Source organism: Triticum aestivum, chromosome 4A (assembly GCF_018294505.1).
Source record: "Triticum aestivum cultivar Chinese Spring chromosome 4A, IWGSC CS RefSeq v2.1, whole genome shotgun sequence".
Classification (NCBI taxonomy): Eukaryota; Viridiplantae; Streptophyta; class Magnoliopsida; order Poales; family Poaceae; genus Triticum; species Triticum aestivum.
The window spans coordinates 117574888-117601765 of record NC_057803.1 but is presented as its reverse complement, the minus strand read 5'-3'; the positions used below and the strand labels follow the sequence as shown (position 1 = coordinate 117601765).

Genomic DNA, 26878 nt, shown 5'->3' with positions numbered 1-26878 from the left:
GACATTTTTTTACACTAACATCTTACATTATGGGATGGAGTAGGAGCTCTAAACTTACCAGAAGTCAGAAATAGCATAAATCTATTAAGAATTACGGTTTATCCATCTGAAGGTACATTTACATTGGGTGACTAGCAAATACAACTCGTACGTTGGAAGGTACTGGCTGGAATTCTTATCTCCTGGCCATGTGGTTTAACTTGGCATCTGCAAGCAAACATCACAGTATTCCATCCACTGAAACTGCACAATCATCACGCTGTTCTTGTATGCGTCCTTCCTACGCATGATAGTTGCAAATGTTGCCGAATCCCATGTACTCGTGCCGCGCCATCTTGTGAGTCGTCTTGGAGATGCCGACTCCACCTGAAGACAGTAGATTTAAGAGCTTCTCGTATTGGGTATGAGACCACGTAACCTGAATGGAATGGTTGCAGTGAGAGGGAAATCGGTAAAGGTACCTAGAGAAATCGCGCTGACGAAGATCATGGAGGACAATATGAAGATGATAAATGATGCCCGCCCTAGCCAATTGACCAATTTCCTTGCGACCCGCTGGCCAACAATCGCGGCAACAAATGTCAGGCTAGTGAAGAAGAGAGCTGCACAAATTTCAGACAAAAATAGTAAGATAGCAGTGCATGATCACTACCCCCATAGGAGAAACAGAGAAAGAGACAGTACCGTACGGTACAGGGAACCGTTTCAGGAGGTAGTATTCCACGGCCGCCATGGAAGATGAGAACATCATCGCAAAGCTGCCCGTCGCACTCGAGACCTGCACCAGTGTAATGGCACATACCAACAGCTCAAATATGCGATGAATGAATGAATGAAAAGTACAAATAGAACACCATCAAATGGTTGAAGCATCTGGTAAACAAAGTTTTTGTTTCTGCGATGAACAAAGTATTTTTTCTCCTTTTCACCTGAGGATGGATACCGAGCTCCAGGAAGAGAGGCCCCATGACGACGCCCCCACCGACCCCAAGCAGACCGGCAAGGACACCGGCGGTGACACCAAACAAGCAGTATACTAATATCTGATGAGCTTTCGGGCTGGTTTGATTGTTTGCTCTTGATGATAGCGCCCTCTTCCCTTGCACCAAACCTGCTGCCTGGTACATGGACACTCCAACTGGTAGGGCTAGGGTTCCTACCGGCTCTACTCCGTAGGTTATACGGGCAGAATAGCGAGGGTTGGGGGCGAGCGCGGCGGCTCCGGCGTGTTGGCGCCGTCGCGAGGGAGAAGAAGGCCGGCGGCGGCTAGGGTTTGGTGCGGCTAGGGTTCCGGCTCCTCTGGAGCCGGGCAATATGATAGAACTATCTTTATTGCTTAATCTCAAATGGTGTCTTACAACTAGTATTTATAACTTTAGCCTAAGATAACTTGCCTAAGATAACTTGCGTAAGAATTAACCTAAGATAACTTGTGGGCTAAGATGCCCGGTGGGCCTAGCTAAACCGGCCATAACACTTCTCCCCGCCTGCACAAACAGCTCGTCCTCGAGCTGTAAGGTGGGAAGCGCTTGCGGAACTCCTCGAGGCGATCAGCCAGCGTCAAGCACCTTCTCGACAGCTGGGGCGGCCAGGTCAGCGGCGACGGCGTCCTCCGGAATGTAGTCTGCAGCCTCCAGGTAGAAGAGTCGCGGGCAGGCATGGCCGGGCGTGTAGGGCTCGTCGCAGTTGAAGCACAATCCTTTGCGGCGACGCTCGAGGAGCTCGGCTGGGGTGAGCCGGCGGAACGGGCGTCCCGCGGTTGCGGCGAGGGGTGCCGCAGAAGCCTGTGCGGAATCCGGCCCGGGTAGCGACCCAGCGGTCCGGAACGGTGATTCCTGTTGGATGGCCACCGCGCGGCGCTCGAACGCGCGGGCGTAGTACATGGCCGACTGGAGATCCTGGGGTCCCCGAAGCTCAACGTCCACGCGGATGTGATCCGGAAGGCCACCGACAAAGAGGTCGCCCGCTGCTGTGCCGTCACCCCCGACGCATGGCATGCCATGGCCTGGAAACGGTCGGCGTAGTCCTGCACCGTGGAGGTGAAGGGAAGGCGGCCGAGCTCCGCCAGGCGGCTCCCGCGAACCGGGGGCCCAAAGCGGAGGAGGCATAGCTGGCGGAAGCGCTCCCAAGGAGGCATGGCGCCCTCGTCCTGCTCGAGAGCGTAGTACCATGTCTGCGCGGCGCCGCGGAGGTGATAAGAGGCGAGCCAGGTACGGTCCGAGGCGAGGGTGCGCTGCCCACGAAAGAACTGGTCACACTGGTTGAGCCAGTTGAGGGGGTCTTCCGTGCCGTCATACGTGGCGAAATCGAGCTTGGCGAACCGGGGCGGCTGCTGGTGGGGCGCGCCATGGCCCACTGCCTCGGTGGGGCGGAGGGCTGATGACGGCGCCCGGTCCATGGTGGGAAGGTCGGCGTAGTTCCCCGTGGCGCCTGACGCCTCGGGCTGCAACTGGGAACCCAACGACGGCCGGGCCTCCGTATAAGCCGGTGGATGGGACGTCCTGTGGAGCCAGCCTGGAAGCGAAGACGGTGATGAGGGAAAACGGACCTCCTGGATCGGAAGGCCGCTCGGCGCGGACCGGCCCAGGCTAGGGCTGGGCAGGGGCGGTGGTGGCACCTGCACGGTGGCCGCAGGGAGGGACGGCGAGACGGTGGGTGGCGCAGCCCAGGCCGGCCACTGCGGGCCCTGGGCGGCTGCTGGTGGCGCGGGTGGTGCCGTGAGCGCTGGCGTCGGCCATTGGGGCCAGGGAGGCGTGGAAGCGGCCGGCGATGGTAGTACCGGGTAGCCCCCGGCGATGGCCGCGGGGACGGAGTAGGCCGGCCACTGCAGGCCCTGGGCGGCTGCTGGCGGTGCGGGTGGCGCCGCGAGCGCTGGTGTCGGCCACTGTGGCCAAGGCGGCGTCGGAGCCACCGGTGAGGGCAGCGCCGGGTAACCCCCGGTGATGGCCGCGGGGACGGAGTACCATGGCAGCGCCGGCTGTCCCGCGGTCACGTCCGGATGGAGCTGCGGGGGCGGCCCGTACGGGCTAGCCAGGTAGAGGCGGATGCCCTGGACCGCGGCGACGAGGTCGGTGAGGACGCCGGCCATTGCCTCCGGTGTGAACTGCTGCTTCTGCGGGGGAGGTGATGGCGGCGGCGTAGGTTGGACGGGAGCTGGTGGCCGCCCGTGGCCCGGCGCGGTGCCGGGTGCCTGGAGGGGCGGCGCCGAGAGCGACGCCGTGACGCCCGCCAGGAGCGAGGCCGTGGCGCCCGGCGCGGAGGCGACGGCGGTGGAGGAGTTGACGGGCAGCGACGGCGGTGGCGGCGGTGGCGGAATTGGAGGCGGTGAAGACATGGTGATACCAAATTGGTAGGGCTAGGGTTCCTACCGGCTCTACTCCGTAGGTTATACGGGCAGAATAGTGAGGGTTGGGGGCGAGGGCGGCGGCTCCGGCGTGTTGGCGTCGTCGCGAGGGAGAAGAAGGCCGGCGGCGGCTAGGGTTCCGGCTCCTCTGGAGCCGGGCAATATGATAGAACTATCTTTATTGCTTAATCTCAAACGGTGTCTTACAACTAGTATTTATAACTTTAGCCTAAGATAACTTGCCTAAGATAACTTGCCTAAGATAACTTGCCTAAGATAACTTGCGTAAGAATTAACCTAAGATAACTTGTGGGCTAAGATGCCCGGTGGGCCTAGCTAAACCGGCCATAACACCAACTGACACCGGGATTTGCTTACATATCCAACAGGCAAGGAGCTGTGTTAGTGTAACACGGGAGGGATGGCTGTAATATGAAGCGCTGACTACGAGATGATACAAGATGACAACAATATGTATGTTAGGCCCTGTTCGGTAATCACCCGCTCCCAGAATCTGCGGAGAGGGGAAACCGCAGCTTCGCCAATTCCGCTCCTGGAGTTGTGGAGTGGAGCGGTACCGATCAGGGCCTTAGTTGTTGCAGCGAAGATGCAAATCGAAAGCGAAGACAAAAAGGATGATGGTTACAACCTGCGAGAGAATTGCTTTCAAGTCTATAATACACAAATAGTTGATCCACATTAAGTCTAATTTTCTCAACATGCAGCCCTCCACATTATAAAATGTACCACTTCATCATCCACTATAATTATTTTGTAGCACATGCATACCCTAATTTAATTGTTCCATCTTCAATAGTCCAATGTACATGCATACTCTTTGTTCACATATAATTACTTTAAAAAATAATAGCTTTCGATTTAGATCATTTCATTTAGAATGTATCCAAATTAGTCTTTAAAATCTTGCAGCAACGCGCGGGGAAATCACCTAGTTATACTAGATAGTGATGACATTTTCAGGCAGTTTAGCCATTGGCATAGGAACTTCCTTGAATCCCAGAACCATAAAAGTCGTAACTACGGATCAATTTTGTATGGAATGTGGTTGATTAATGAGGTGAAGAAACACGGTTAGGTTTACCTGGAGGACAGTCAAAACCCAGTACCATGTGGAGCAAGTTGCCACGTAGTTCTGCATGCATGAAAGAATAAAGTGATGTGCTACCATGCGTCATACAAAACAGTAAATAAGATCATATCAAATACTAACCTATGATACTATGTACTATGGAGTTGCAATATGCATGATATTAGTGTATGATACTTTGCACTACGGATAACCTAAGGATTACAGTTTCTCCGAAAACAGTACTAAAAGCAATTCTAACAAACACCTCAAACACCTACAACTCCCAAAAGGACTTCAATTATTACTCTGGCAGACCCCCAAAAGTTTTTGGGGCCTCCCAAAAATTATCATCTAGCTCCTAATACTCGGGGAAGTTTTGGGCATCTCAATCCCACTCCGAAACAAGAAAATGCCATGGCAGAAATTTCACTGCCCGGTCACTACCTTCTATCATCATCATCGGAACCATCGCTGTCCCTCCTCCTCCCACCGGAGACACCACATGCCATCCGAGACGAGTATCCTCGCCTCCACTATTCCCAACCACACGAGATGGAACTCTCTTCACTACCGTTGCCGCACGTGTAGCCGTTTAGGGAGGCAATGTTGCGGCCATGTCGTGCCACGAGCTTCAGCAAGGCGGAGAATCATCTCAATCCCCCATACACACTTCCCAGCGTCCTTGAGCTCCCGTAGGCCACCACGAGCTTCCGTCGGCGACGCACACAAAGTGTTCAACTAAATGGTTGCATGCTTTTTCTTTTCATTTTTTAGCAAAACTGCATTTGAAGATCTGCATCTGTTTAATTGTTTAATTCAATGCACAAATGAGGAGTCTTGTTTGGGAGTTTTTCTCAGACTTTCATCCGAGGAGGAGGAGGAAGATGAATTCAAGATGGGGATGGAAGTTAATCATTCACGACGAGGAGACCAACAAAATACTTAGGCATGGTTCTCAGCCAAGGCGTGTGTGCAATCTTCTGTATTAGGAAGAAGTTGATGCGTGTCTCGTAAGGGATTACTTGGTGTATCCCGACGCACTCCTCATGCAACGTTTTAGAATGTCTAGTGAGCTCTTCCTGTGAATTGCAACTGTCGTGGAACACAATCATGATTATCTCAAGCAGAAGAGAAATGTAACCAAAGAACTTGGCACATGTGCTTCTTAGAAGATAATGTCAGCAATGCGCATGATCATAGATCCCCAGCTGAAGCTACAAATGAATACCTTTACACCATAGATGAAGACACCATCAAGAGCGTAGGGAAATTTGCAAAGTTTGTGATTGAGCTCTGCGGAAGTGAGTACTTGAGAACAACCAATGTAGACGACATTCCAAGGCTGATGGATATTGGTACATCAATTAGGGTTCCCGAGGATGCTTGAGAGCATGGATTGCATGTGCTAAAGATGGAGGAATTGCCCTACAACGTGGCATGGGTGATTCCCTAGTCGTTGTCATGATTCAAGAATCATACTTGAAGTCGTTGCATCCCTCAATCTATGGATTTGGCATTGTTACTTTGGTATGCCTAGCTCTTATAATGACCTCAAATCCAACAAATTTCTCCTTTGTTTGTAAGTCTTTTTGTTGGGAATGCTCCACCTTGCATCTTTCAAGTAAATGGTCACTAGTATGATATGTGACGCTATCTTGCAGATGATATCTATCTCTCATGGTCCAGATTTGTGAACACATACCCCAAAGGCAACAAAAGAGCTTGCCAAGGATAAATAAGCTATTAGAAAGAATGTTGAAAGAGCCTTTAGTGTGTTGCAAGGTTGCTTTGCAATTGTTAGCAGTTCTAATAGATTATGGGACCAAAAGACACTATGAAGGACCATGACAAAAATATAATCATGCATAAAAGATAATAGAGAATGAGAGAGGCCAAAAATGAGAACTTTATGTATTATTAAATACGAATACCTGGAATGCTTGAGCATCATAAAGACATAATATAGAGATCTCTTAAAGCGCGTAGAAAGGTTGAAGACTGACATATGCGTAAGCAACTTTAAGATGACCCTGTGGAGCCCTTGTGGGAACTTCATGGCAAGTTCATACATGCACCATCATGTTTTTATTAAATTATTTACTTCACTTGGACCTATGTTTTTTCTTAATTTGAATTTTAAAATTTCAAGATTTAAAAATTATGGATTGAAATGTTGTTGGATTTGTATGGCTGAACATCAATGATTGAATTAATATGACATAAATAGTGTAGTTGAAATGATGTTTGTATGCATAAAGGAGTGATAATTAGCTAACAGAACTTATTATGATATAAGTTTAGGGGATATGCTGGAAGAGAACCTCCCAATACCCTGATTTTTTGGGAGGCTCCCAATGAGTGGCTTTTGGAAGTTCATGCTAGGGGATATGCTAGAATTCTCTAACATCATTATTTTTAGAGTTCCCAAAAACCGATATGCAAAAATACCGATGGTAAATTTCATTATTTATTATTACATTACTATATCAATACTAATTACATTCTTCCTAAAGAGTCTCACATTAATCAGAGAGGAGAAAAATAAATAATAGAAGCAATCCATTTGGTGACCTTGAATTATAAAGGATCAGAAGGAGAGAAAAATATAGAACCCATGGATAACAAAACTCAAGCATGTCGTGCATTAGTTTTGATGTAACCCTGATCTTACACATGATATCCACATGTGTTGTCTGATCTATGGTCTCACTCACGAACTAATCATAGGTGCAGTGGCACAGCCAGGACAGGGCCAGGCCCGAGCAAGCCCAGGCCGAACACGTGCTACATTGTTAAACAATGTCGAATGTGCTACAATCAAAATCCAGCAACATGACCTAGGTAATGGCCCAAGCAGCCTTGGGGCATAACTACACCTTTGAATAGGCGTACATGAGACCTTTATGTTTTATGTATCATGTCAATGGACAATCATTAGTGCATATTTTCACTTGTTGCTTTCATAAACAGTCAAGTTATCAGTTATGCTGGAGTGACTATTGGTCCCATTTGCCACTTGTAAGACGATGGCATTTTTCTCTTTTACATAGATTAACCTTCCATGTCAATTTCATCATGTGGTAATTCTTTTATATTCAATACTAATATAAAACCAAATTTTGCAATTCCAACCCTATTCTGGATCTCTCCATCTTCGCGCATATTTTTTCCTGCACTTAGTAACTCATTTTTGTGTGTATTTGCTGTCGGAGTAATGGGCCACGGGTAGGCTAACCCGAGTCCTAGAACCTTTCAAGACATCGGGGCAGGCTGCGCCCCTCAAGACCCCAGGACGAAAAGCCGTCTTCTAAGAAGTCGGCAGCAAGGCAACCAACTAGCCACTCGCGGACGAGCCCCAGGAACGACTTCAGGATAAGCCAACTCTTGACTGACGGCTTCCCGAGAAGCCGGCCTTGGGGAGTCGGCCCGTGACTCCAACAAACCCCCTGTCCTCATCAAGAGGGATAGGGCAGGGGAGTGGCTACAGTGAAGCCTGCTCCCCCCCCTTTCTAGAGGTAGGCATGGCTATAGTACGCCGTACTCGCGGAGATCTCCGTGTGGCGTGGCACTGTTGCCATGGCAGCCCTGCCATCAGCGCCGGTGGACCGAATCCTGCGCCCACGACGACTTGTCCGTACGACCTTGGGGCAGCGGGTCCCACCAGCCAGCGGGACCCCAGAAGACGGCAAGTGCGCCACCAGTCGAACTCGTTGGGAGTCGGCCCTCGGGAGTCGGCCAGCTCCTCCCCCGGGTCCCACGCGCCATCAACCAGATGTGATAGGGAATGGCAACAGTGATCGCCCGCCAGACGGCGGAGCTGTTGCCACGACCCCATGACCAAGCCCGCGTCATTAGAAGCACGGCTACAGTAATCTGCAGCCGGCAAGACCCGCCCGTGGCGGACGCGGCCTGTCGGCTCCGTACCGAGCCAATCGGCGGGGCCCACCAGTCGGCGGGCCCCAGGAGTCGGCGGATAAGATGGCGGCCAGAGAGACTGACGGCTGGGCCCGCATCCAGCCGGATTACCATTATACCCCTGGGGGGTAGGCCTATATAAACCCCCCAGGGCACCCATGCAAAGGGTTGGAATCCATTAGCACTAGACCAGACCATATAGGAAGGAGAGAGCTAGCCTTGCCTTCTCCTACCTTCAGGAAACAGCTCAAGGAGCAATCGTGTAAACACTTTGCCGTAGTGATCATGCGGAGACCCCGCAGAGCAGCAGTAGGGGTATTATCTCCCCGGAGTGCCCTGAAGCTGGGTAAGATTCGCTGGCGTGCATGTCTTTGCCTCATCCCGTTTCCAGACACCGGCGACGTTCTACTCGCCCCCACCATGATAAGCCATCCTTTGGCATATTTCGCACCCAACCCCCGACATTTGGCGCCCACCGTGGGGCCTGGTGCACCGCCGTCCGGAGACCTGTTCTGGACGGGAACCTTTTTCCTCCCTGGCGAGCGCAGCCAGCCAGGCACGCCAGACAGAGTCAGTGCTGACGTGATGCACGGCTTTGAGATCGCCTGCATAGCCAGCTGCCTCGCCGAACTTGTCGGCGAGGTTCGACTCTCCGACGAACCTGCATCCAACGCAGGCACGGGCGGCTCTGAGAGCCTCCTCGCGGGCCTCCTCGATCAACTTCACGTCTCCGGCGAGCCTGTCGTGGACTTGGAGTCTGTAGGCTCCACCGACATGATGCTGGTCGACTCCGACACCGCGTCGCTCCATGCATTCCCCACTAATGTGGTGGTCTAGGACGAACCTCTCCCTCGCGCGGAGAGCGACGGAAGCACCGTCACCGAGGTGCTCGTCATTAGTCAAGACGAGCCTCTCGGCGGAGGAGCGCATGACCCACTTGGCGCGGCGCTACAAGACCTGACTGCGCCCATTCTGGAAGACGCTGACGCGGAGACGTTGGAGGCGCGCCGCCTTCAGCTTGTCGAAGGCGCGAAGAAGCTGGCTAGCATGAGACGCTTGTCAGAAGCCTACCAGCAGGAGATGGATCGCGCTGTTGGCAGCTCGCCAGCCCCAGCTGGGCCCAGCCGCCTCGGCGCGGTCCAGCAGCGCGGAGTAGCCATTGCCAACCTGTTCGGGGCAAGTCGCCCTGTGTACGCCACGCCTGCGGAGAACATTCGAGCCGCCCAGGCGGCGGCGGACGAGCTGGACAATTTCGAGGGCGAAGAGCGCCGCCTGATGATGGAGCGAGTCCAGCGGCTCCTCGACGCGGCTGCCGCGCAGAACGAGGCCGACTGTCGCACGGAGGCGCCGCAACGGCAAAATGACGACCTTCGACGAGATCAAGGCGTGATGTCTCGGACGTCGACTGGCGGTGCCCGAGGGAGAAGAGATAAGGATCCGACTGTCAGCCAAAGTCGGACTCACATTACCATAGAGCGCGACCAAGACGGCCGCCCGAGAGTAGTGGAACGACGGGACGACTGTCCGCCTCACCCTCCGCGCAAGGAAAGGCGAGTCTCCCTGCCGCCTGTTGATCATCCGACTCTCGGCGACCGCCTTGGCTGCTGCGAGGGAGTCAGGGAAAACGACGCCCGCCACCGGATCGACCGACTTCACCGATCCCTGGCGCTAGAAGAAGAAGACGAGTTGGGTCCGCCTTGTTTCGGGCTCCGCATTCGAGACGAGCCCTTTCCCAAAGGGTACACGCTTCCAAGAGACACGCCCAAGTACACCGGCTCCGTGAAGCCGGAAGACTGGCTGGTCGACTACTCCATGGCTGTCAGCATAGCAAACGGCAACAAGCGCGTCGCCGTGAAATACGTTCCGCTCATGCTCTAGGGCACGGACCGGACATGGCTGAATAGCCTGAAGCCCCGCAGCATCAATAGCTGGGTTGACTTCACCGAAGCATTCGTCCGCAACTTCACCAGCACGTACAAGCGTCCTCCCAAGCCTCGGCAGCTTTCCTTGTGCATGCAAGGTCCCAACGAGTCGACTCGCGATTACCTCACGCGTTGGGCCGAGCTTCGGAACTCCTGCGAGGGCGTGCACGAGGTGCAGGCTATCGAGTACTTCACAGCCGGGTGCAGAGAAGGCACCCTCCTCAAGCACAAGCTCCTCTGCGACGAGCCAGAAACCCTCGACGAGCTGCTGATCATAGCAGACAAGTACGCCACGGCCGACTCCTCCATGAAGGAGGAGATTCAAGTTAGCGCAACTGGCAAAGTGGCCCCTCAGGCTCCAAGAACTCCGGCGGGAGACGCCAGTCGGCGGCAACAGCAGAGCGACCACAAGCGCAAGACCCCGCAGCCGGCTTCCAGCAGCCGGCAGGTCGCGACGGTTGAAGCCCAGCAGCTGGATGGGCAGCCTCCACCTAAGCGACAGAAAGGTGGCAAGCCCAACTGGTTGCCGGCCTTTTCATACGAGCAGACCCTGGATGGTCCTTGCAAATTCCATAGCGGCGCGAAGCTGTCAAACCACACCACCCGGAAGTGCCACTGGCTCACCAGGATCGCCAAGGGAGATGGCCTCTTACCTCCCCCGCCTACTGGGCAGCCGACTCCGCCTCCGCCCCAGCAGCCGGCTGTCAGGCCAGTCGGCGTAGTACAAGACGAATACCCCGAAGAGCACGGAGCCTACGTGGTGTATACCAGTATGGCTGATGATCGACGCAGCAGGCGACTGCAGCGATAAGAGGTGAATGCAGTAGCATCAGAGACACCAGAGTTCATGCACTGGTCCGAGAAGCCTATCAGCTGGAGCAGAGCTGATCACCCAGAGGTGATGCCGAGTTCAGGATCTTATGCTTTGGTCTTAGATGCCACCTTTGCCACGGATAGACGAGCTGCTTGTTTCTCGCGAGTTCTGATAGACGGAGGCAGCAACATCAACATCTTGTACAAGGACACCATGGAGAAGTTAGGAATCAAGCAAAGACAGCTTCAGAACAGCCGGACTGTGTTCCACGGCATTGTTCCTGGGCTTTCCTGCTCACCAATTGGCAAGATCCTGATGGACGTCCTCTTTGGAGACAAGGATCACTTCCGCCGAGAGTCAGTTTGGTTTGAGGTGGTGGACCCCGAGAGCCCATACCATGCACTACTTGGCCGACCCGCCCTGGCCAAGTTCATGGCAGTCCCCCACTATGCCTACCTCAAAATGAAGATGCCCAGTTCCAGGGGAATTCTGACCGTAGCCGGTGACTACCGGAAGTCGTCTGCATGTGCGGCTGAGAGCAGTCGGCTAGCCGAGTCCCTGGTGATCGCAGCCGAGAAGTGACTCCTTGAACGGGTTGTGGCGATGGCCGGCAAGCAGCCAGAGGTGTCGCCTAACCCAAAGGAGTCAGAGGCTGAGGGTTCGTTCAAGCCGACCAAGGAGACAAAGAAGATACCCTTGGACCCAGAGCACCCAGAGAGGTACGCTGTCATAGGCGCAAACCTCGATAGCAAATAGGAAGGCGAGCTCGTCGATTTCCTCCGTGAGAATCGGGACATCTTCGCATGGTCCCCCAAAGACATGCCAGGTGTGCCGACGGAATTTGCCGAGCACAAGTTACATGTCCGATCTGATGCAAAGCCGGTCAGGCAGCCCCTGCGCCGCCTGTCAGAAGAGAAGAGAAGAATTGTCAGAGAAGAAATAGCCCAACTCCTAGCAGCCGGCTTCATTATGGAAGTATTCTTTCTAGAGTGGCTAGCAAATCCGGTCCTGGTACTGAAGAAGAACAAGCAGTGGCGAATGTGTATTGACTACACGAGCCTCAACAAGGCCTGCCCCAAGGACCCGTTTGCTTTACCAAGAATTGATCAGGTGATAGACTCCACCGCCGGATGCGAGCTGTTGAGTTTTTTGGATGCATATTCAGGATATCACCAGATCAAGCTGAACCCGGCTGACAGACTAAAGACCGCCTTCATCACGCCGTTTGGAGCCTTCTGCTACCTCACCATGACATTCGGCTTGAGGAATGCCGGCGCCACCTTTCAGCATTGCATGCAGAAGTGCCTCCTCAAGCAACTCGGGAGAAACGCCCACGTCTACGTGGATGATGTGGTGGTGAAGACGGAAAGCATGGAACACTGCTGGAAAACCTCAAGGAGACCTTTGAGAACCTGCGCCGATTCCAGATCAAGCTCAACCCCGAGAAGTGCGTTTTTGGAGTACCAGCCGGCCAACTCCTTGGCTTCCTGGTCTCTGAATGCGACATAGAGTGCAACCCTGTAAAGATCAAGGCCATCGAGAGGATGGAGGTACCCAGCCGACTGCTGGACGTGCAGAAGTTCACCGGCTGCTTGGCGTCCATCAGCCAATTCATCAGTCGGCTGGGCGAGAAAGATCTCCCCTTATACCAACTCATGAAGAAGACCATTTTTTTCGAGTGGAACCACAAGGTGGACGAAGCTTTTCTCCAGTTGAAAAAGATGCTGACTACTCCACCCATTCTGGTGGCTCCGACTCCTAAGGAACCTATGCTCCTGTACATCGCCGCCACCAGCCGGGTAGTCAACACGGTCATTGTAGTAGAACACAAGGAGGAAGGCAAGGCACTACCTGTCCAGAGACCGGTATATTACCTGAGCGAAGTGCTGTCAGCCTCCAAGCAGAACTATCCCCACTACCAGAAGATGTGCTATGGCGTGCACTTTACCGCCAAGAAATTGAAGCCTTACTTTCAAGAGCATCCAATCACCGTGGTCTGCACGGCCCCGCTTGCCGAGATCATCGGAAGCCGAGATGCTTCTGGCCGAGTGGCCAAGTGGGTCATAGAGCTGGCTCCCTACACCATCCACTACCAGCCCCGCACCGCCATCAAGTCACAAGCACTGGCCGACTTACTCGTCGACTAGGCCGAGACCCAGTACCTACCTCCAGCGCCCGACTCCACCCATTGGCGGATGCATTTCGACGGCTTCAAGATGCGCACCGGCTTGGGAGCCGGCGTTGTCCTCACTTCTCCTAAAGACGACAATCTCAAATACGCATTGCAAATCCATTTTGCCGCCTCCAACAATGCCGCCGAGTACGAGGCGCTCATTCATGGGCTCTGGCTTGCCAAAGAACTCGGTATTCGTCAGATCTTGTGTTATGGCGACTCGGACTTAGTGGTCCAGCAGTCGTCTGGCGACTGGGACGCCAAAGATGCAAACATGGCAAGTTACTGTTTCCTCGTGCAGCAAATCAGTGGGTATTTCGAGGGGTGCGAATTCCTCCATGTGCCAAGAAACGACAACGACCAAGCAGACGCCTTGGCACGAATCGGCTCTACCCGCCAAGCAATACCATCCGGCGTTGCCCTTCAACACCTCCTCAAGACGTCTGTCAAGCCTTCACCAGAATCAGACTCCATCTTCGTGCCGGCTCCTCCCGAAGAAGTCGGATCCGACTCCAGAGCCCCGACAGATGGTACGAGGATTTCGGCAGTCGGTTCCAAAGCCGCCACAGTCGAGGCCGGCCCAGGGACTGCAGAACCCGGCCCGGGGACGGCGGCGGCGGGCTTGAAGACTCCAGAACTCGGCCCAAGAGCCGCGCCAGTCAGCCCGGGGACTTCGTTAACCCAGCAAGCGGTTGTTGACTCCAACCCGCCGCCTCCCAACCCAGCCGCCCTCGTCCAAGTCGCAGTTCTGGCAGCCAAAGAAATAGCAGCACCCTCATGGGCCCAGCCCATCCTCAAATTTCTGGTGAGCAAAGAGCTGCCAACTGATGAGACCTTAGCTCGGCAAGTACAACGTCGAGCGGCAGCCTACACCATAGTCAACAGAGAGCTGGTCAGGCGCAGCGTCACTGGTGTCTACCAGCGCTGCGTAGAGCCAGAGCAAGGCCAAGCAATTCTCAAAGACATCCACCAAGGCGAGTGCGGCCATCATGCGGCTTCAAGAGCACTCGTCGCCAAAGCTTTCCGACACGGCTTCTTTTGGCCAATGGCCTTAGAAGAGGCCAAGGAATTGGTCCAAAAATGCAAAGGGTGCCGGAAATTCCGCTCCAAGCCACATCAGCCGGCTTCTGCACTCAAGACCATCCCCATTGCCTGGCCTTTTGCAGTTTGGGGTCTAGACATGGTGGGACCATTCAAGACGGCACGAGGTGGCTTAACTCACTTACTTGTCACAGTGGACAAGTTCACCAAGTGGATAGAAGCAAAGCCAATCAAGAAACTGAACGGTCTGACTGCCATGACCTTCATCTCCGATATCACAATTCGGTACGGCATACCACACAGCATCATCACCGACAACGGCACAAATTTTGCCAAAGGCGCTTTGGCCCATTTTTGCGCAACACAGGGCATCCGACTGGACCTAGCGTCCGTCGCCCATCCACAGTCAAACGGCCAGGTGTAGCGAGCAAACGGCCTCATCCTGTCCGGCATCAAGCCCCGACTGGTCGAGCCTCTGGAGCGTTCGGCTGGCTGCTAGCTCGATGAGTTGCCAGCCGTCCTCTGGAGCCTGCGCACGACTCCAAACAAGTCAACCGGCTTTACGCCTTTCTTCCTCGTCTACGGTGCTGAAGCCGTCATCCCAACAGACATAGAGTTCGACTCCCCACGAGTCACCATGTACACCAAGGAGGAAGAAGAAGAAGCACGTCAAGACGGCGTCGATCTGCTGGAAGAGGGCCGGCTGTTGGCACTCAGCCGGTCCAACATCTACCAGCAGAACCTGCGCCGATACTACAACAGGAAGGTCGAGCCGAGATCTTTCCAAGAGGGCGACCTTGTGCCCCGACTGATCCAGCGAACAGCCGGCCAGCACAAGCTGTCGGTGCCTTCGGAAGGCCCTTTCATCATCAGCAAAGTACTGGGCAATGACTCCTACTACCTGATTGACGCTCAGAAGCCCCGAGCACGCAAGAGGGACGACTTCGACAAAGAGACGGAGCGGCCATGGGATGCAAATCTCCTTCGAAGATTTTACAGTTAATGCAGTATGTACCATGCTACCTTTTGTATTAAAGTACCAAGGCTTCGGGCCCCCCGAGACGAGCTCGGGGACTGCCCTCTTTTGTCTATATGATAAAAATTACGCCTACGAGTATATTACTCTTTGTTATGCCGCCTGGCACCGGGCTCGACAGGTCAGCCCGGGGACTTGCCGCCTTGCACTATGAAATGCTTCCTGCAGCCGGACAAGTAGTGTGTGGTGCCTAAGCCATCTCCTGTCAGAAGCCGCAGCTCGCAGAGCGACTGTACGGTGGGCAGGAGTAAGGTAGAATGGGCGTTCGCATGAAAAATGGCTAATGACTCAAAGCATAAAACATAGCTTAAGACGGCTTCCAGCCTTTTTTCGCAAACCGACTCTTGAATAGTCGGCTTGCCGCCTTCTATTCAACTTGCTCAAAAACTCTAAAAATGGCTAAGTACTTGCCTTCCCAAAGTAGCCAAGCATTTGATCCAACAGCAGTCCGCAGAGCGTCTGTCTGACTGGCAAAGGAAAAGGCCAAAAGTCGGGCAAGACAGGCAACTAAGGGAAAGCGGCAAAGGAAAAGGCCAAAAGAGCGACGAGCAAGAAAAGATAGAATTCGGATAAATATTTACATAACATAGGCCCTTGGACGAATCTTCGAGCAGAAGTTCAAAATACACCCCGCGGGTGGAATTGTGCGAATTAACAAGTTCTTCAAAGACTACTAAAGCAGATAAAATAAAGATAAGGCGGTAGCTTAGGAAGCAGCAGACGGATTCGGAGGGTCGAAAGAGGCGGCAGCGCCAGGCGTTGGGGCGGCCGGCTGGGCAGTCTTGGCTTGATTGCCTCTGGCGGCAGTCGGCTTGGTCGCACACGGCTCGTTGCTGGAGGCGCGGTCGAGCTGAGGCTGGCCGTCTGCTCCGTCTTCTGGTGCTTCCGTATCGCCTCCGTCCTCCGCCTCGCCTTCCTCCTCGACACTGGAGCCGATCACCTCCGCCGAGTCCTCGCCGTAGTCTGGGTTCATCCCAAACCACTCCGGCGGTACCTCCTCGCCGTCTTCAGACCGCTCAGGGATGAAGATGCTGGTGTCGGTGTACTCGGCGATCGCCACAGCACGCTTGACGAGGGCGTCTTCCGTGGCTGCCAGCTCCGGCTGGGCCTCCGACCGGAGTGTGGCCAGCTGGTCTAAGTCCAGCCCCGGATACCACGCCTTGACGAACTCCAAGGCCCGGCGCGCTCCAGCTTGGGCCGAGGAACCCGTCCAGGCCTCAAGACGACCAGCCGCGACCTCCAGCCAGTCGGTAGTCTGACCGGGGGTGCGTGGAGCCTGCATGTCCGACCACAGGGCGGCAATCGCCTGGGCGCCGACATGTTGAAGCCAGCGCAGCATCCGGTGAGTCGGCCGAAGGCGAGCCTCGATGCTCAGGATATGCTCATCAAGGGTTCGGGGAGCGTCGGCGGTGATCTCTGCGCCTTCCGCCCTCCGACCTTCATGATCTGCCTTGATGGCTTGGATGGCAGCCTGCGAATGCCCGGGAAAGAAGTCTGCCAAGACGGAAGAAATGAAGAAGCAAGTCAAAAACCAGGAGTCGGCACGACTTATAATCGGCAGCTCGAAAAAAAGTAAAAGAGACTCACCATCAACAATGTCTTCAATCTCATGGAAGCCGGAGGCCAGCATTGCCTCTTTGTCAGTCCAGGAGGAGCGCTTGCTCGCGAACTCGCCCAGGAGGGCGGCTTCCGCCTCTTCCGCCTCCTTTTGCGTATTCGCAAGCAGGTCCCTCTGCTCTGCCAATTGTGTGGCCAGCAGATCACGCTCTGTGGCGAGCTTGCTGCACTCCTCCCCCTTGGCGCGCAACACGGAGTTGGCTTTGCTCAGATGCTATTGAAGAACATCGTTGGCTTCTGAAAAGAAGGAAGAAAGAAGGCGTTAAGTCATCAATAAAGAAGGTCGCTGGGGAGATCCGGCCCGACTGCTCAGCAGTCGGCCTGAATCTCAGGGACTACAGCCCGCGGGTGCGCCAGCGTACCCCCGCAAAGAAGAAAAAGGACTTACTCCGGCTCTCCGACAAGTCGGCGGTCCGCTTGCCCAGCTCTTCAATGTTACGGTTGAAGGCAGTAACGCGGAGGTTGTGGTAGTCCTGCGACAAATATTTTAGACAAAAGTTAGTACCCGGAGCTCACCAATTGGAGTTCCGGGCCGCCTGCTCAGCAGCCGGCCCGAAACTCGGGGACTACACCCAGTGGGTGCGCCGGCGCGCTCTCATAGAGAGGAACAAGAAAACAAGGACCAAAGAGAAAACATACCTGGACGGCTGCCCGTGATGCCAGGTACGCCTTGGTGCAGTTCTGGATGGCGTCGCCCTCAGCTCGAAGCTTCGTTTGGACGTCCAGAAGCGCCTGGTTCAGCGGCCCTGTGCCTCCTCCCCGCACCCACCCAATGGGCGCGGCGCTCGTCGCTTCGGCATCCGGGATCACTGAGCTGGCGGTGCCGGTCTCCAGGGAACATGGCGCCGAGGTCGCTTTCTCAAGACGGCGGCGCGTTGGCGAGCCGACTTGAAGGAGTAGCCTCGCCACGGCCTCGTCTTCAGTCAGCGACACCGGAGGGTCCGCTGGCTGTTTGCCTTGCGCGCTCCCAGACGGCGGCGAAGGCGGCGGCGGAACGATCACGTCCGGCGTGGAGGAGTCACTGCCTTCCTTCTCCATGACGGGGTTCTCGCGGCCGGCTTCCCCAGTCTGCCCCGTGAATTCCGGAGGCGGCGGCGTAGAGTTCAGCGGGGTGACGAACACTGCCGATTGGCGGTGCGCGGCCTCCTCAGCCTGCCGCTTCGTCGCGGCGACGGCTTCGGCCTCCGCCAGTTTCTTCTTGGCGGAGGCCTCCGCCTTATCGGCCTCCACCTTCTCCAGGCGGGCGGCCTCTTCCTCGTTGCACTTCTCCTGCGCGTTCCGCTCCGTCGCCTCCCGGAGGTCAGCAGCGGGGTCAATCCACCGAGTGGTGGCGGACGTCTCCGCTGACCCCATGACAGAGGCGGCGACAACCCTCTCAAGAGTGAGGGGAGCCCTGAAGCGAAGGAAGCCAGTAAAAGACTCAGACAAAGCTATAGAGAAAGAATAAAGTGTTAAGACGGAATACTCAGGCGGAGACCAGTGGCGGCTTCTTTACTTCCTTGCGGAAGCGGATGGCCTTCGCGGCCGCCTCGTCCCGCTTGGTCGCCGCAGCCAAACTCTTGGGCTTCTTCGGCCGACTGCCGAACAAAGTCGGCACGGCCCTGCGCTTCTTCCCGCCGCCTGGAGCACCCGGCGCGGCAGAAGAGCCCGCGTCGGGATGGCTGGCTCCTGGCCGGGGCAGGGGGCGACCTCCTCATCATCGTCAGGCCAATCCTCTAGACTGGCCCCGAGCTGCGGGCCGCCTCCTCCTTCGGCGTCGTCTTCCAAAGCCGCCGCCCCCAGATCGGGGTCGTCGACGTCGCTCTCCGCCCGGTCGGCAAGGAACTCGCGGGCCGACCCCGAGGTGCCGGCTGGTGGATGGAGGAGGGGATTCTGACCAAAGCCGACTGGTCAGGTCGCACAAAACAAACTCGGCAAGAAAGAAGACAACTCGAAGAAAGAAAGAAAGGGCAACTCACTGTAGGTGGGGGTTTGGCGCGGGAGTACGGCTGCTTGCCGAACCGCCAGTCCTCCAGCAGTTTGCTATCCAAGAGGTAGTTCATCATATAGGCCACCTCCTCGTGAGGCATGTCCTTGGTGCACATCCGACTCGGGTCACGGCGCCCACTCATTTGGCATATCATGTGGGGGCGGCCTTGGAGCGGGAGAACTCGGCGCGCCATGAAGGCGGCCAGCAGGTCTGGACCGGTCAGGCCCTCCGATTGCGTCAGCACTCGGAGTCGTGCGACGGCGCCGGCTCCCACAGGCGTTAGCGACTTGGCCCGGAACGACCAGTTGGGCAGTCTCCCAGCCGGCGGGCCGGCTTCGAAGGCCGGCAGGTTGACCCAATCGCCCCCTCGCGAAGACGCTCTTCACGTAGAAGTACGATCGCTACCACATCTTCACCGACTTTATCAGCTTGATGGTGGGGAAGGGGTTGTCGGCCCCCAACCTCCGCATGGCGATGAATGCGCCACACTGAGCCGGCACGCCTGCAGCCTGGGTGCCGAGCTTGGAGAAGAAGAACTCCCCCCAGAGCTCGAGGGTGGGGAGGACTCCGAGGAAGCCTTCACACAAGGCCACGAAGGCGGACAGCAGCACCACCGTATTGGGTGTGAGGTGGTGCGGCTGGAGGCCGTAGAACTCCAGAAAGGAGCGGAAGAAGCTGCTCGCCGGCAGCCCCAATCCACGCAGGCAGTGCGAGCGGAAGATAACCCGCTCGCCCTCCTCCGGCACCGGAGAGATCTCCCCTCTCGGCGCAAGGCGTACCCGCACTAATCTTTGCCGGGAAGCCGACGAGTCTTGCGGAGGAACTCGATGTGATCGTCGTGGACTTCTGAGCCATCCCAGGTGCCGGAATGCACCGAGGGAGGCGCGGCGGCAGAAGAAGAACTCATCGAGAGCGGATTGCCGCGACGTTCGGCAAAGCTTGGACGCGCGGCGGTGCGAGGAAGAAGAAGAAGAAGAAGAGCAAGGAGTAACGTGGAGAAGGGGCGCGCGTGCTTCGCCGCGCCCCCTCCTCCCCCTACTTATAGCCTCATGGGCTGCGAAGCCGAGGGGGCGATCGTGGGATTTACTGCGCCCATGACCCCACGACCCCCACGTTTCCACAACCAAAGTTACTGCGCAGTAACTTCACGGGAATCCCAACCGTCCGCTTGGACCACAGCGGATCCGCTCGAGCGCCGAGGTGTGGTAGTGGCGGGCCCCGCCTACAGGCCTGTCCCTTCACGCACGTAGGCTGGCAGACTGGCCCGGCCGTGTATTGCCACATGACAGGCCCAGAACGGGCGGCGGCCAGGAAGCTTAGCCTGCACGCTACTTGGATCCCGCCGCGACGTTCGAAATATTGCGCAAGTCAGAATTGGGCGAGTCCGACTCCTTCTAGTCGGCCCGGCAGAAGTAAAGCAAAATCCATGTCTCGGGCACCCGGAAAGAGAAACTGCTGAGGCTCCTCGGCCGATCGTCCGCAGCGCCTCATCAGCTTCGGGGACTACTGTCGGAGTAATGGGCCACGGGTAGGCTAACCCGAGTCCCAGAACCTTTCAAGACATCGGGGCAGGCTGCGCCCCTCAAGACCCCGGGATGAAGAGCCGCCTTCTGAGAAGTCGGCAGTAAGGCAACCAACTAGCCACTCGCGGACGAGCCCCAGGAACGACTTCAGGATAAGCCGACTCTTGACTGACGGCTTCCCGAGAAGCCGGCCTTGGGGAGTCGGCCCGCGACTCCAACAAAGCCCCTGTCCTCATCAAGAGGGATAGGGCAGGGGCGTGGCTACAGTGAAGCCTGCTCCTGCCCCTTTCTAGAGGCAGGCATGGCTACAGTACGCCGTACTCGCGGAGATCTTCGTGTGGTGTGGCACTGTTGCCATGCCAGCCCTGCCATCAGCGCCGGTGGACCGAATCCTACGCCCACGACGGCTTGTCCGTACGACCTTGGGGCAGCGGGTCCCACCAGCCAGCGGGACCCCAGAAGACGGCAAGTGCACCACCAGTCGGACTCGTTGGGAGTCGGCCCCCGGGAGTCGGCTAGCTCCTCCCCCGGGTCCCACGCGCCATCAATCAGATGTGACAGGGAATGGCAACAGTGATCGCCCGCCAGACGGCGGAGCTGTTGCCACGACCCCATGACCGAGCCCGCGTCATTAGAAGCACGGCTACAGTAATCTGCAGTCGGCAAGACCCGCCCGCGGCGGACGCGGCCTGTCGGCTCCGTACCGAGCCAGTCGGCGGGGCCCACCAGTCGGCGGGCCCCAGGAGTAGGCGGATAAGATGGCGGCCAGAGAGACTGACGGCTGGGCCCGCGCCCAGCCGGATTACCATTGTACCCCTGGGGGGTAGGCCTATATAAACCCCCCAGGGCACCCATGTAAAGGGTTGGAATCCATTAGCACTAGACCAGACCATATAGGAAGGAGAGAGCTAGCCTTGCCTTCTCCTACCTTCAGGAAACAGCTCAAGGAGCAATCGTGTAAACACTTTGCCGTAGTGATCATGCGGAGACCCCGCAGAGCAGCAGTAGGGGTATTATCTCCCCGGAGAGCCCTGAAGCTGGGTAAGATTCGCCGGCGTGCATGTCTTCGCCTCATCCCGTTTTCAGGCACCGGCGACGTTCTACTCGCCCCCACCATGATAAACCATCCTTTGGCATATGTCGCACCCAACCCCCGACATTTGCTTATGTTTGCTTTTATGGTAAGTAGGTGACAATGTTGAACTAGGACAAGATAACAAAGAAGTTGACTAGATCATCACAAAGGCATCTTACCTCTCCTTGATCACCTTGATCTAATATTTTGTGATGCATTGTCATGCTATTGTTTTATCAAACATGTATTATATTCTCGAATGATTTACTGGGCCATAAAAAGATAAAACTTTGACTTTGTCACCCTGATTTATCTAGAGTCATGGGTGGAGCACCCCATTGGATAAGGTGGGGCAGCCGCGCTACCTAATATTGTACCAAAAATATATTATATATGTATGCATCGCTGGCTAGGTCGAGTTCCTACGTCTGATAGGGGAAGTGAAACGGTGAGGAAGCAGTCTTGTAGTCTGGGATGTTGGATCATCTTTCTGTTGGCTGAGCTGGGCAAGTGAAGGAGCTCACCCCACCTTAAATTATGTCCATCCTTTTCCATTGTCTTGAATATTATGAAACCATGTTATCTTGTTAGCTAAGGAATATTACCACTCTTTCTAAATTTTGCTATTGTTGAAATTTACAACTTACACGTGTGACAGATAAACTGTTTGTTAAGGTTGGTGCGAAGCACTTTAGCTTTATTGTAATTGCACTGGCATTGTGACACCATAAGGACCAATCCACATTTTTAAAATTTTGTGAGGGAAGTGTAAGCACTAAGTCTTGTATTGGCATGGCTTGGCAAACGATTTTGTGTATAAAACACGAGTTTTATTACATAATAATTAATAATGATAGCCACATGGCTAAATATAATAGACAAAAAGGGCATATTTGCTTGATTCCTATCTGGCGAGGATATACACAAAAGGGTATTTGGAATTTAATATCGGGTTCTGGTAGTATTCTCCAATTTTCAATATCTCATGTGTAGATTCAGGTTGCTTATTCATATTTAATAGATAAGGTAGGAAAAAACTAAGAATTAGAGCGTGGAGCCCAATGTCTTATATATAAAAACAAATGTACATTGACATAAAAAACATGAAGTAGACCAGAGAATTAGTTTATCACCTTGGTGACTTGAAGTGTAAGGAATGCTACCCAAACGGACGCCAGAAGGCCAAACTCCTTCCAGTAAATGTTCTTCCAAATGGATACCTACATATGGTTAAAAAAATGATACTTACATCATCAAGCGAGCTCTTGTGTTATACATATATAGTACTTGATATCTCTGCTAGGTAGGGGGGGAAATCACCGCTTCATCTGTGGGTTTTTTTTTGTGTCAGATGCAGGATCGGGTCCTGTAGGCGGTGGCGTATATCTAGTATCTTCATCTGGTAAATCAAGAAAATATGAAGAATTTTCTACATTTTGTTAATAATGATGAATAAGTGTATTGATCTTACTAGATTGCTCTAGTTGTTTTGCCTTTGCCTCCTGAAATGAGTAACATGTTAGCATCCTTAAAAGATAGGTACCGCAAAAAAAACGTACGAAAAATGTACCAAACCCTTCTTATCACCGTCTCTTTCTTCCATGCTTCAACACCCTTCAGAAAAGCTTTAACCGAAGTAACTGTAATTTCAATTTAAAATGCATTATGAAGTCAGCTACTTGCTAGAAAGGGTAAAGTGTCATCGGCAGTTTGAAGAAAAGACTGAGAACCTAGAAAGAGGATGATCAAGAGGACCGTGACAAGCCAGTCGGGGAATATCACATTGCAAATAACTCCAATGCTAACCCCCATCATGAGCATGGACTGTATGAGGAGGGCTAGATCATAGTCTATCATTGGCATGTCCAAAGTTGGGTGTTTCAGCTTGAGATTGCAATACACGGTTGAAACAGTAGCTCCCGTGATCATACCTGGGGAAGAGATTCTTAGAAATGGGGGATTTCTCCTCCTTTTTGAAAAATGAAACAATCACAAAATAACATCCTTGGACATGCTTCTTTGGTGATGGTTTTCATATTTTCACTTGTTATATTATTATGATAGATGTTAAGAGCAAATCCATGTTCAATTGATCAACGGAGTACATTTGAGCAAATCCATGCTTAACTGCTATACGATAATCTACCTGCCGGAGAGCAAGAGGTAACTTTGACCTTCTCAAGACTAATGATGTCATTTCAAATCAGGATCACACTTTATTGGTAAAATTCAAATTGTTTCACTTGACTTTGATTAAAAAAAATCTGAGCAGATGTTTCTACACTAAATATGGAGAACATACCAAGCCACATTACAAGCTACGACACCCAGCCGTAAATATGCCGACTTACTAGAAAGCGTGTAGTAAAAAAAATCAGAAGTTAACTTATGTATACAAATTTATATTATTAAGTGGAAATGTACCATGAGATTTATCACGAAAAATGTTTTCATGGTACAAAATGCTATATACTAAGTATACAACAAGGAATGGTCAAACATATTAAAAACTGTGCATCTCTAAAATATCATCTATCTACGGAAGAAGATTACATCATCTATTTACGAATGGAGGTATATAATGTCACAATATGCAAAATACCACAATAATGACCATTATGTAGGGAGTCGTTGCAAACTGAATATAAAAATTAAGAACGACAATATTTCTTGAACAATGAGAAACAAGTTCTAGCACAATAAATGAATTGTATCCTCACATTTTGACATCGCTGCTGATGACTTCAGATCAAAGCCAATGATCAACGTTAGCATTGGAACGAAGATCCCGCCTCCGCCTACTCCACCAACGCTGCCAAATGCTGCCCCGAAGAATCCAATGAATGACCCTAACACAATTCGCCATCCAAATTTCATGGGCTACGTACAAACAAATGCACCAAATTAGGGAGCACCAAAATCCAACAGCGAAGCTAGAACATGTCGTGGGCGCTTTTTCGGCTGAAGTGGCTGCTCTAACCGAGGGCTTGAAGCTCGCTCTCTTGATTGGAGGTAGCTCTATCGTCGTGCATATGAATAATCTGATCGTTGTGGATGCTCTTAATCTCAACGTAGATCATGTAATGGTGATTGGCCCTATTGTAGAAGAGTGTCGGCGGTTATGTGGTGACTTCAGGAAGGTTCTTTTCTAACATTGTAAGAAAGAGCCAAGCATGGTCGCTCATATGATTGCTTAACAGGGACATATTGATCCATTGACCATGTTGTTGAACTCATCCCCTAGTTTGATCTCTCGTTTTCTCATGGATAATGTAAGTGTTATTTGAAATTAATAAGCTAGCCATAAAGACGTTTCCGTCAAAAAAAAATACATCAAATTAGGGAGCACATATAGGTCAGGCACCAGAAAATCATTTTACTTTCGGTCGATTTTCTTTATCTTTCCGCCTTTGGATTATAAAAATCTAACGGCAAATGTTCTTCTTCTTCCACCGCAAAAAAAAAGTTCTTCTTCTTCCCTTTTCGAAAAAAATGTTCTTCTTCCTTCCACCCCTTGCCGCTCCTCTGCATATCCCGATGAGGCTAAATTTCCTGTTTTGATCCTTTTTCCAAACATATTCGAGATCTGACCCTAGTTTAAAAAAAAATTAAGATCTGACTCTTTTGTTACCGCCAGGGACCATGACGGTAGGGTATAACAACCTACCGCCAAGGAACCTGGCGGTAGGGTTGCATGCCCTATCGCCAAAACCCGCCTAAGTATTAAACACAGTGCGTGCTCGTGCCTACCGCCAACCACCTTGACGGTAGGGTTATGCAGGCTACCGCCAGCCAGTTTGGCGGTAGAGATGTTTCCTACCGCCAAAGTCCCTGGCGGTAGGCTGTTAGACCCTACTGCCATGGACTCTGGCGGTAGCAAAAGAGTCAGATCTCGATTTTTTTCCAGATTTCGAATAGCTTTTGAAAAAGGGTCAAATCACGAAACTTTGCCTCCCGATGAGGCCTCACCAGTGACGCTGCGGCATCCGTGTCTCAAGCTCGGGCTCAATCTAATCCAAGCAGCGGCCAAAACGAAAAAGCCCCTCTCTCACCTTGCAGACGGTCATCCACTCATCCTCTCCTACGCCGGAAACAGTCGTGTCATCCACATCTCCATCGAGGTCATGACTGGGCCTCATCGGAATCGACTGACGCTCCCAAATTTCTCAGGCAATTGAGAAATAGCAAAGCCGACCAAATTAACATGGCATGCAACCCAGTTACTGACGATTCACGCGTCAGAAAGGAAGTGCATGCAGAAGGGGTCACAACAGCTAGCTTACAAAATAAACTCCCCAGGAAAAAACACAGAGTTGAACAAACTGTACAGACAAAACTTACCGGCCAGACGTGGTGATAAGTGGTTCCGTACAAGCTGGCCAGCTTGCGCGGGGAGCTCGCTTCCTCCGGCCCTGCAATGGTGCCGGCGAAGGAGAGGCCCTTGTCGCCATCGGCGACGGCGGCGGCGACAGCGTACGCCATGCCCAGTGCCGCGACGGCGTGCCATTTCCTGCCCATTTCACGGCCCTAGAATCCAAGGAAAGGTCCTCCAATAATCCCAGAGTTTGATGATGTTCTCAAAACGTTTGCGCTCGTGTGCAAAGAGTAGGACCGAACGACGGTCTTGAATGCGCTTGGCGGGCGGTGGGATGGCGTGGGCCGCGGAGCCGCATAAACCCCGGGGACATATTTGCACGGCACGCCGACCATGGGATACACATCATCTTCCAGCTACGGGCTAGTGGCTTGTTTGTTTTGGGTCCTTTCGTATGTTGCTGTATTCCACCGCCTCATTAGTCATTATTAATGCAGCTTGGACCCCTCTCTCCTCTCTTGTCCAGAAAAGAAAAAAGAAAAGAAAGAAGACAGAATGGGCAATTTTATAGACAAAGCCTATGCGCCCTGCTTTATGGAAAGCAAAAATGTGGTTTGCTGGGATGTATAACAGCTTTGCAGAAACGCACTAAGCGCACCTCACGCTAACCTACCCTGAACCATAATCAGCAGAAAATCGAGAAACGACTACGCCCCACACGCCACCGAGGGTTTTGCCGTGCAAATCTTTCGGGTGATGGTCCAACTGATACGACACTTCTTCAAGGAAGCAACAATGAACGAGGGATTATCCTGAGGTACCCCTCCCGTTGAGGTGAAGAAAAAGCTTTTCTTAGTTCCACGCTTATCTTCTGCCGCTGGTCGACTCTCACCAGGCTGCTGGGCTTTATGGCATCTCCAATGGTGACCGTTAAATCGGACACGGTATCTATATCGGTCCGCTAAATCAGATACTGTATCAGTATCTATTCGCGGACAGACAAAAATCAGTTCGCTGATAGTGATTTAGAAGCTGGACATCCAAC

The 26878-nt window shown here is 53.3% G+C and overlaps 1 protein-coding gene and 1 pseudogene across 1 annotated transcript; both read right to left on the bottom strand.

Annotated features, from left to right (window-relative positions):
* Positions 1 to 91: 91 nt before the first annotated feature.
* On the bottom strand, positions 92 to 26192 carry LOC123085515 (sulfite exporter TauE/SafE family protein 3-like; annotated as a pseudogene).
* LOC123085514 (uncharacterized) lies at positions 15960 to 18117 on the bottom strand. The gene is made up of 3 exons (XM_044507160.1): positions 17340 to 18117; positions 16922 to 17188; positions 15960 to 16828 (listed from the first exon to the last, which is right to left on the bottom strand). The coding sequence occupies exons 2-3, from the start codon at positions 16962 to 16964 to the stop codon at positions 16041 to 16043; spliced, it is 831 nt and encodes a 276-aa protein (XP_044363095.1). The 5' UTR covers positions 16965 to 17188; positions 17340 to 18117; the 3' UTR covers positions 15960 to 16040.
* Positions 26193 to 26878: the final 686 nt, after the last annotated feature.